We start from the raw sequence: 11,411 nt of genomic DNA, 5'->3' as shown, positions 1-11,411 counted from the left end.
AAAGGCTTGACTTTCTTAGCTCAGTTTCCTCCACTATGGCGACAATGTTGTTCTATTGCAGTAAATGAAGAATGCTATTGCTCTAGTTGTGCGGCGAGACGCTTTTGCCTTATTTCGCAGCTCGGAAGTCGACAATACAAATGGAAGAAGGACAATACTGGAAGCGATTCAATTGGACACGAGTCGGCCATATTGGAACTGGAGTGGTTCATTTGAATGACGAACATCGCCCTCTAATCCCGTGTTTAGTGTAAGCATGCACGGAGTTCCATACTTGACTGTTCTAACTCGTGGGCATGAGATCGCTCCGGAGCCGCAAAGCCAGTGCAGAGACTTCAGTCAATGGCTAAAGAAAGTCTGAACGAACATGTGGACCCCGGGTCGTTGTGGTTTGGTTTTGGCTTTGGAAGTTTTGGACAGATTGTTTCAGGAGAAACGCAGCAGGTATATGCACCGGTACCTGTCCAGTTTAGTCCAGTGGCAAAAGAACGAACACGCCCATCCGAAATCGGCAAACTGAGTCCTGCTTGGAGCCACACTGCGGCACTGACAGGTCAGCGGGTGGAAGACAGAAACATGAGTGAGATTGTCTCATTTAGGCGGAGCGACGGATGGTTTTATGGAACGATTGGAGGGAGGATAATGGAAAGACTGAGGCGGCAACCAGTAAACGTTAAAGAGGGAAGGGGTGGAGCCACCGAAGGGAGCGGGCGCTCTGTAGTTTCCTAGGTCTAAGTGCTAAATCCAGTCCACGTGCTTCTTTTGCATTCTGGTTGTTGTATTCCCCATTTTATAATTGGGTAAAAAATAATAATCACAAGCCCCAGAATGCAAAGGAAAGCCCCGAACAAATGTGCTACTCACAAATGGATCTCTGAATAATGCAAAAACAAAAACAAGCATTTGCAATGCAATAGGTCTCGTATTTACGCGAGTTTGAGCTATTGGCATTGTAAATGACAATGCCTCTTATTAATGTTTTGGGTTTTAAAACATAAATAAAACACATTATCCTTTATAATGCCAATAACTTAAACTCGCATAAATGTGAGACCTATTGCATGCAAATGCTTGTGTCTATGGTTTACACATAGCTGTGCGTGCGTACGTTGCTTCTCAAGGTGCCATCTTAAATTCAGGTAAAAAGTTTCCTGATGTCTGCAACCGTCCTAACCATACGAAATAAAAAACACATGGTTACACTTTCGCCTTAAAGGAAGCATGGAGCCCATATGCAGGCGAAACAGACCTGTAAAGTCATGATATAAGGAATCCTTATATCTTATGATTTTTCGAGTAATAGTTTGACTTTCATTGCCGGCTATTGTATATATTGTTACTAATTTGTGTAGCCGAATACTGTACAGAGAACAGCCTTGAGATGGCACACCTGTCCCATGAGATTAACCAGTTGTAGATGTTTATCAAGGAGCATCTTCTTGAGGAGAGATTTACAACTTTGTAAAGAAAAAGAATTCTTAATATGAAGAGAGACTGCAGTCCAGATTCTCAGAGTATTATCAGAGAAAGATCTGCAAGGCATATATTTCTTAATATGTAGAGTGGAACATGGTCTTCTGCTTTTGCAGCATAAGGATATAGAGATTTCAAGAATGAAAAGATTCTGGGAGAGATGCTCAGAATCTTGGACATTCACAGTTTTGGATGCAAGGCAGACAGACCAGTCTCATGGGGCAGCATTCCTGGATCTGGAGCTACTTACGGTAGGCAAGTGAAGGTGGTTTTAAGAGTTGGTGACCAATCTGGCAGCACCATGAAGAGCAGCCCTAACTGGGGAAAGTCTGTTTTATGGTAGGCCAGTGAGGAGTGCAAAGCCACAGTCGAGTCAGGAGACTAGAAACAGCCTCAGTGCTACCTTAAAAACCTGGCAGAAGATATGTTTTAAACTTCTTGTGTTTCGTAACATGGAACCTGACAGATGTATCCAAGCATGAATGCACCCTTTAGGTTTGAGTGAAGAAGGAAATCCAGGGTTTAACAGTGGTAGTCAGCTTGGGAGCAATATCTGCCTACTTTAATGATCTAACCCACAGTGGATTGGTTACGGAGTTAGGCTTAGGGAGAAGAAATTCAGATGCCTTTGCCCCATTCATCTGCTTATGCTATGCAAAAAGGATTTTATCATGGAGCTGGATTAAGAAGAGTCCAATCTTAGTTCAGCCTTGGTGTCATCAACACAGTCATGAAAAGATAATGAAAAGATGGTTAGTAATTTTCACTGAAAAGTTTGACAGAGACTAAATAGAATGGGTACCAAGAATGAACCATGAAAGACACTGCAAGTGATTGAAGTCGAATCATATAACTTTGTTTATTTCATCGAAAAAGAATGAGGAAAATTGGTTGTAACTGGAACGTATTGCATCAGAAAATTATCTACTTTTCTGAGATTTCATAATTTCAAAAAGCTTCTTAGATCTGCTTTTTGAGAAGTTGAATTGAAATTTCATATATGCTGCTTGTTTAATTAATGATTGCCCTCGCACGCCAAAACTAGAAAAACAGCAAGTTGCAAGACATGAAACTACCACCGGAGGGCAGCAGAGGGCAGCAAACTCTCAATGAATGTCTAAAACCTTCCCAGGAGTGGTGCATGCGTGCGCAGTCTGCTCTTCTTTTTTTTTTTTTTTTTTTTTTATTTCAAAATATTTTTATTGAAAATAAATTTTATACATATCCATAGAAAAGACATTCTTAATACTTGTACTGGTCTTGCAAGATTGCGGCCTGGCGGGGCCTGAGAGAGGAAAAGGAAAAGAGAGAGAAAAGAGAAGAGAGGGGGGGGGGGGGGGGGGGATTATCGTTCCAGGTATGTGTCGAGAGCTTCCCACATATTCTCCTTGGCCGTATGGTTTGCCGCCTTTTGCTTGGCGGTGATGTTATCCGCCCCCCGGAGGAAGGTTACCCAGTTGAACCAGCGCTTAAAAGTGGCTTTGCTGGTGTCCTTCCAGTTGCCCAGAATCGTTTTCACCGCAGCCGTTAGAAGTACATCGACCAGGTCACGTACTTCTTTGGACTGGAGGTCTGTTGCTAGGAAGGCGGTGGCTGCCCCGGCTAGTCCTCTTTGTATCTTACTTCCCGTTATTGTGTCTATGACGTTGTAGACCTTGCCCCAGAAAGCTTTGACTTTGGTGCACTCGAATAGCATGTGAGATAGATCTCCCGTGGCCCTCTGGCAGTTCCAACATGTGCTATTATCACTGGCTCCGACCCTCCCTAGTTTCGCTGGTGTCCAGTGCAACCTGTGAAGTAGCCAATATTTTGTTTGTGCTAGCTGTGGTGTTATTTTGTTTTTGGACGCTGTCGTCCATAGTTTGGCTCTTTCCACTTCGTTCAGCTGTCTCTGTATGGTCTCCTCCCAGAATGCCAGCGTCTTGTTGTTTAGGGTTGTGGTGCGTGTTGTGATTAGCTTATAGATTTGTGCTGTTTGGTGGCCCGTCTTGTTTAAGTTTTGCGCGTATTGTATGATGGTGGGTGTTTGTTTCGTTAGTCCTGCTCTGGTGACCGCTGCTTTTATTTTGAGGAATTCGTAGAACTCCTTGTTAGGCAGGGAGGTTGTCTGCTGTAGTGCCGTGTAGGTGAGTGGGGTGTTCCCTGCCTCTAGTTGCGAAGGTGTAGTGATGCCTCTGCTACGCCATACCTTGTTATCTAGTGTTTTCCCTTTGTATTTGACTTTGGTGTTGTGCCACAGAGATTCCCATTTGGTGCTTTTGATACTCACAGCCATTTCCCTGTCTACTCTTAGCAGCGCTATCTTTGTGTTGTGAATTATTGCGTTTTTGGCTTCTGGGTGCTTGTGGGCCGTGAGGGCCATAATTGGGTCAGCGCCACCTAGAATACACCTTTCCAGGTCTAGCCACACCGGCGTATAGCCTGGCGCGGGGGCAATCCAGTGCAGACCCTGTTTGGCCAGGGATGCCATCTGAAAGGCTTTGTAGTTCGTGAGGTTTAGTCCGCCTTGTTCTTTTCTGAGTCTGAGTTTCGCTAGGCTCATTCTTGGTTTTTTTCCTCCCCAGAGGAACATGTTGATGCTTTTGTCTAGACGTTTGTGGAAATCGGGTGTGAGTGTGAGAGGCAGCATGGAGAGCAGGTAGTTTAGCATGGGGGTGACCATCATCTTTATTGTTTCGATCCTACCCCACCAGCTTATGAATTTGGGGCCCCATGTGTCTAGCTTGGACTTAATTTTTTTTAACATCGCATCCTCGTTATGGTCCAGAATCGTCCTTAGGTCCCTACCGAAGAGGAGGCCTAGGTATTTTAGGGGTTTCGTTTGCCATGCTAGGCCGGATGTACCCAGGACGGCCTTGGTGGTGTGGCAGTTCATCGGTTTGCACTCAGATTTCTCCCTATTGAGCTTATAGCCTGAGACATGTGCATACTCCTCTATTGTCTGCACGAGTGCCTTAATTGACTGTTCTGGGTTGTTTGTGGTTATCAGAATATCGTCTGCGTATGCCGCTAACTTGAAAGCTTGCCCCTCTATCCGCACCCCCGTGATCCGGGCATTTGACCTGATCATGTGAAGGAGTGGTTCCAGGGCGAGCAGGAATAGACCCGGTGATAGGGGGCAGCCTTGTCTTGTCCCTCTCTCTAGTATGAGTGTGTCTGATGTGGCTGCGTTAACCACCACTCGCGCTCGGGGGTTCTTGTACAGGGACATGACCATACCCCTGTACTTCTCGCCTAGTCCAAACTTGAGCATGCATTGGTTGAGGAAGGGCCATGAGACTCTGTCGAAAGCTTTTTCCGCGTCCAATGCGATCATGACCGCCTTTTCCGCGCTGTTGGCCGTGCGGTTGATTAGGTGGCATAGCAGTCTGGTGTTATCTTGCGATAGTCTGTTTTCCAGGTAGCCCACCTGAGATTTGTGTATGAGTGCGGGGAGAAGTGCATTTAGTCTGGCAGCCATGACTTTTGCATAGATTTTGCAGTCCACGTTAATTAGAGAGATTGGCCTATAGTTCTGAGGGAATTGTGGGTCCTTCCCTTCTTTGGGGATGACAATAATGTTTGCCTCCGCCATTGAGTCTGTCATATTGCCGTTTTCTGCGCATGCTCGGAATACTCTGACAAGTGTGTCCTTGAGTAGCGGTTGGAATTGTTTATAGAAGGTGGCTGTGAAGCCATCCGGTCCTGGGGCCTTGTTAGGTTTTAGTGAGGCTATGGCCCTCTCAACCTCCGCTTTGGTTATGTCTTGGTCTAGGGCCTCTCTTTGTTCGTGGCTTATACTGGGCAGGTCCAGGCTCTCTAGCAGGCTTGCCCCGCCGTCCGCATCTAGCGATGTGTCCGCTGTGTATAGTTCTTTGTAGAACTTCCTGAATGTTTCGAGGATATGCTTATTCGCTGTGTGTGTTTTGTTGTCTGCGTCTGTTATTGTGGCTATGCAGTGCTGCCTTTGTTTGGCTTTCAGGTAGCCAGCTAAGGCCTTCCCCGCCTTATTGGCCGAGCATAAGTTTATGGATTTGTATTTGTTGATCCACGTGGATGCTCTCTCGCTTAGGATTCTGTTTAGCTCATATTTTTTCTTTGTTAGCGTTGTGAGTGTGTTCCTATCTGTTAGGTTGGCCGTGTGGTTCCTTTCTAACCCCTTGATCTGCTCCTCTAGGTCTTTAATTCTCTTGTTTCTGCTCCTGTTCATGCGTGCCTTGATGTTTGAGTTTCCCTCTTATTGTTGCTTTAAGCGCATCCCATAGTGTCGCCGCCCCTGTGTCAGCTGTATCGTTAAATTGGAGATATTCTTTGATCGCTTCTTCTATTTCGGTGATGTTGGCAGGGTTTTCGAGTATGTCGCTGTTAAGGCGCCATCTCCTGCTCGGTGTTTCGTTATGCTTGCCACTCAGGGAGAGGGATACGTGTGCGTGGTCTGAAATTGTGATGGGTCCTATTTCCGTCGTGTCAGTCAGGTGTGTGTGTGTTGGACATGAGTATGTAGTCTATCCTGCTGTATGAGTTGTGCGGGTGCGAGTAGAAAGTGTATTCTCTGGCGCTTGGGTATTGTAGCCGCCATGGGTCCGCTAGTGAGAGTTTGGCGCATAGGTTTTTAAGTATGTTCTGTTCTTGTGAGTCATGACTAGGTCTGTCTGGGTGACTGTCCGTGGCGTTGTCCATCGCCTGGTTCATGTCTCCTGCCACGATTAGAAGTTCGCCCAGAGGGACCTTGCTAAGTTCAGTTTCTAGCTCCTCCCAAAAGTTTTTGTCCCCCGTGTTTGGCCCGTATATATTGGCTATGTGCACCCTCTCGTCGCCTCTGTTGATTGATGTGATCAGCCTCCTTCCCATGGTGTCTGTTGTGTTATCGTTGACCTGGAACTTCCCTTTCTTACTGATTAGAGTGATGACCCCTCCCTTTTTGTTGACTGCTGGTGAGCACAGTACTTCGCTTATCCAGCTGGCTTTCAACCTGTTTGCGTCCTCTGTGGACACTCTAGTTTCTTGCAGGACGTATATGTCTGCCTTCAGTTTGTATAGGTAGTCTAGTGTTTTCCTTCGTTTGACGGGGTGGTTTAGCCCTTTGACGTTAAGTGACACTATCTTTATGTCTGAGGCTATCTGTGCTTGGCTACTATTGTCGGGAGCCATCATGGTGTGCTGTTTGTGTCGCTGTGCCTACGTGCACCAGTTGAATATCTTCCCATTGCTCTATTCTTGCTTGGTGGCAGCCACCACACATGAGCCCCCCCCTGGGGTGTTGGATGGGATAGGGTGGTGTATGTGGGTATGGGAAAGAGGAGAGAGAAGAGAAAGAAAGAAATGTACATCCGCCAGGCTCTGATTGTCCATGCAGCAGGGCCTCCCTCCCGACCCCCTCCCCCCCTCCGCCCCCCCTCCCCCCTGTCAACGTACTGTAAACGTGCGACAGCAACGGTTCCCGCCCTCCGCTTCCCCGGTTCCTTAAAAGTCAGTAATGTCCCCGCCCCCTTCTTGCCCCCGTGCTGCGCTTTTAGGCAAAGGATATGGTTGTCAGATGTTCAAACCCCTGGTATTCTTTCTGTGTGGTTGTCCATGATTCGCTGTGTTTAACAGGGTAGGGCAGTTCAGTGTCTCTACACATGTCCAAAATCCCATTGTTGAGGTAGTTCTGCTCTGGCACCTTTGGTCCTTTCCTTGAGGTAGTTGTTGTTCGCATTCCGCTTTACAGTGTCATTCCCCGCCGTGTCATTTGCCGCCCGCTGCCCCTTTCTCTTCCGTCTCTGAGCCATCTGATGACGCTCTTCTTTTTGCTGTACCTGGCGTTGTTTGTTCCATCTCCTCCAATTCTGGCTTCCTGAGGTATCTGCGTAGCTCTGCTGGGTCGTCGAACGTACGTGTGTCCTGCCCGTCTGTTATCCTCATTCTTGCTGGGCCGACAAAGCTGAACGTTATCTTTGCTCTCTTCATAGTGTCTCTCAGCGCGAGGAAACCTTTCCGTGCTTCCACTGTGCTCCTTGAGAGGTCTTGGGTAAAAATTATCTTCTTTCCTTTCCAGATGGGGGTTTGCCCTCTTCGGGCAAAAGTGAAGATTGCATCAGTGTGGCTCGACCTAAGGGGTTTGCAGATGATCGTTCTAGGCCCTTTCATGTGCGGTTGTTTTGTGGAAGGGATCCTGTAAGCCTTGTCGATCTCCAAGGCTCTTTCGAAATTTATGCCTGTCAGCTTGGGTATCAGCGTTTCGAGCATTGCTGCGCATGAGCCCGAAGCTTCTTCCTCATCTTCTGGTATGCCTAGAATCCTGATGTTCCCCCTTCGGTTTTTGTCTTCTTGCTCTGCGAGCCTTTTCTGCAGCTCACTGGAGACTTTGGAGATATAGCAGATGTCTTTGTCCATGATGCCTGACTTGTCTTCTATGTCGCTGATCCTTCTTTCTGTCTCCGCTACTCTGCTTGCCGTTTTGTTCTGGTCTGCTCGTATGGCTGTGAGCTCTAGCTGGACATTGTCCATTGAGATCTTTGTGGCCTTTGCTAGGTCGTTGGCTTCCGTTATTTTTTTAACGAGCTGGTCCATCGCAGACTCTGAGCTTTGCAGATTTTTCATTTTGATCGGTGATTCCAGGTCCTTCCTAATTTTTTTATTATCGCTGTTCATTGTCTCCAGGCCTCTTCTTTCTTGGTGTATGGACAGTCTCTCTTTCTTCTGCAGGTTATATTGTGCTTCCTTTGGTGGGGTGGTTTTGGCAGTCGCAACCGTGCCCGCTTTCGCCTCGCTGCCAAAAGTGAACCTGCTTGGCCACCTTATAGACCTTGTCCTGGTTTTCCCGGACGCCAGGGCTACCGCTCTGGGTCAGGTGCTGGACCCTGGTTTGGTGACGCGTTCCCACTTCTTTGTCTCTGCTCGTTTGGCTGTGTCTCCCCTGTGTTTCGCTCACTTCACTGTGCCAACCCTGCTCCTAGGATGTGGCTAGGTATGCTCCGTACTGTGGCTGCGTCGATGTGGTCAGGTGCTGGGTCGCTCTCTAGCTTGTTACTGCACTTGTGGCTGAGAGGCGCCGAGGGTAATTGTGCCCGGTTTCTGCCGACCCTGTCGATTTTTTTTTTTCCTGCCGCCTTGTTGTGCTCGCCTTTTATCTCCACTGTGGGGTTGCCTGTTGTCTGTTGTGCTGCTGTTGTGCTGCTCCTCCTCTCAAAAGTGGCCGCCACTATGTTCGTCTTCTTGTGTGGCCTTTGTTCTGCCTATTTGGTGGCTGTTGATCAGCGCATGCATTTGCATTCGCAGCGGGCCCCCCGAGTGTCATTGGGTTGCACTACCTTGCATACTTGCCAGTCTGCACCCCCGATCTCGTGTTGTTGTGTGCTTGCGCTATTATTGGATCGCCCCTCTCAAGATGGCCGCCGCCTTTCTCGCCTTCCTCGCCTCCCTTCAGGACAGCCACGCTTTGCTCGCTGGCCACCCCACTGGTACTCCCTGATGGACCCTGGCACCAACGAAGCCCTTGTGGGGGGGGTGACGGTGCTTCTGCGTTTCTCTCCTTCTTTTGCTTGGCAGCCGCGCCGCGCTGTGCCTGTCGCCCCTTCCAAGATGGCCGCTACCTTTGTTTTCCGGCTCTTTTCTCTCTGAGATCGTCCGCTTCACGTTTGCTGGGGCGTGAGCTTAGCCCGGCGCTGCTTCGCTTTGTGCTCCCTGGGGGGGGGTTGTAGCTCGTTGCTCGTACTGGTGCTCGTGCAAGTACTTTGCCAGTACTGGTGCCTCTTCCCCTCTTCCCCTCCAAGCACTAGCGCCCCGCTTTCCGCCTCACTCCCGCTTCGCTGCGCCTCCCTCTCTGGATGGGCGCTTGCTCCGCTGACTCGCTTTTGTGCTGGCGCACGGCCGCTTTTCTACTCGGGGGGGGATACCTGCTGAGCTGCTTCTCCACCTCCGTGTTGTGCTTCTAGTTGTGCTCCAGGGTGAAGTAAGATGGCCGCCACCGTTCTGCCTTTGCGCTCCTCTGTATCCTCTCAGTGCGCTCGCAGCCTCCTTGCTCTTTGGCGCCTCCGCTACCTCTCGCTCCCTTGCCGGACCTCCACTTGTGTCCCGTCTTGCGGATTTCTCCGTGCTGTGGCGCCTTCTTGTCCGTTTTTTTTTTTTTTTTTTTTTTTATTGCCCCGCCATCTTGGGCTCTCGCTGCCTGCGCTCCTTCAAAAAAAGGCTTTTTAGTGCCTTTATCTTCGTGTCGCTCACTACAGCTCCTCAGCTTCGCTGCACCTCACGTTCGCACACGCTCCCGTCCGTTCCGTGTGTGGGACCGAGGGCTATCGCTGGTTGTCTCGCCGTTCTTCTCCCCGGGGTCGCGGAGCTCTCGAACTCAGGCGACTGCCTTCGTTGCCATCCAAGCCACGCAGTCTGCTCTTTTTGAAAGCACATACTCGTACTTGTGGCGCGCCCCTGCTAGCTCCCGCAAGGTGGATGCCACCACAAGCACGAGTATGTGCATCCAAAAACAGCAGAGCGACGGCTAAAGGTCCTCCTATGCAGCGCATGCAAGACCTTAAAAAAAGGGGGGGGGGGTCTATGTTAATGGACAATAGGGCAAAGACGGAACTGCACATATTGGTAATCTTACCCCGCCCCAACTAGAGCAAATAATAATGGGAACCCCTTTGTTAGGTCTCTTGTCCATTGGGACATCCCTTTGCACTGCATTAGAGCAGATGAAGATGCTGTTTAGTCAAGTGTCGAACACAATGAACAAACGATATTTCGTATAATGTTGTTATTGCCAGGTGACTTCATTTAGTGCTTCACGACAAAATAATTTTACACTTTGTATTATTTGAAAGTTGTTTTTTTTCCTCAATAAACTCGCTGTCTTTCTTAACACATTTATTTAAACTTAATCGAAGTTCTCAAAATATACTATTATTGTGATCTAAAAGACTAATCCTTTGGCCGTGTCAACAGCATCGCCTCTAAGCCTCTCACACAGGAGGAACGAGTCTTACATTTTAGATCAGTATAATTTATTACAGTTAATTTGTTGATAGTGGGTAGCAAGGCTCTCCTTAAACATTATGAACATGAGAACCTAGATGTGATGATGTAATCGTTGAATCTTCTGCCTTGACATTAAGTATGGGGCAACCTAGGAAGGGGGTGCTAGTTGGGGTGTTTGAATTTAATGCACCAGCAATGCACTGTGAATACTGTAAGCATTGCTCAGACTGTACAGTATGTGAAGTATTGATATACTAAATGCCAATAAATTCTGGTAATAAACATAAAAAAGCATGGGGCACCCTAAGTGACATACGTGCAATAAAAATGAATATTTTTTCAATTGTTCCATTGTATTCCTGCAGGGAGCTCTTTGGAACACTTGACTCCAAGGGGGTGTATTTGTCAAAAACACAAAAACTGTGATGAAACTGTCATGCTGCATTCTGTTCTTTAAGCCTGCATTACAATAGCGAACCTAACTGTGGGCCTCATTACGATGGCGAAGGGACCGCCACTGCCGAGCCGGCGGTGGCAGTCCCTCTGCCATCTGACTCACATTTCTCCCTGCCACATTAGGATGGCGGGAGGAATCACATTGTGACCGCGGCGGTCACACAGACCTGCCCTCCACGCTACCACCATGGCAATCGCCACCTTTGCCTGGCTGAGCGGTCAACATGGTTGTAATGGCGGTGGTGCAGGCACCGCCTAACACACAAGATGATGGACGGAATGTTGCACAATGGCAAACCATTCACCACCAGTCACAGATTTGGGTTTAATCCATCGTTATTTTGCTCACTAAGCCACCCCAGTTCAGACATGGCCATATGCAAATCAGTCTTGACCCTGTGCCTCATGGGAACAGTCCAGACCGAACTGCCAAGCCATGTCTTCCCTGGACCGGAATCAAGCATCCTAGGACCGAATTCTGGCTATCAACCTTCATCAGCCAGGATAGCTTGACTCCAGTGGCGTAGTGAGCACGGGACCCACGTCTG

General features: G+C 48.3%; 1 protein-coding gene across 3 annotated transcripts in view; it reads left to right on the top strand.

The window, feature by feature from the left end:
* Positions 1-213: 213 nt before the first annotated feature.
* The window catches only part of RCCD1 (RCC1 domain containing 1), a 136,358-nt gene continuing 125,160 nt past the window's right edge, over positions 214-11,411 (top strand). For all 3 annotated transcript variants that reach the window (XM_078683261.1, XM_078683263.1, XM_078683260.1), the window contains exon 1: positions 214-553. In XM_078683261.1, coding sequence (XP_078539387.1) covers positions 343-553 — 211 coding nt within the window. In that variant the 5' untranslated portion in view covers positions 214-342. The remainder of the gene's footprint in view (positions 554-11,411) is intronic.

Source organism: Lissotriton helveticus, chromosome 3_1 (genome assembly GCF_964261635.1).
Source record: "Lissotriton helveticus chromosome 3_1, aLisHel1.1, whole genome shotgun sequence".
NCBI lineage: Eukaryota > Metazoa > Chordata > Amphibia > Caudata > Salamandridae > Lissotriton > Lissotriton helveticus.
This window is presented reverse-complemented; position numbering and strand designations above follow the sequence as displayed.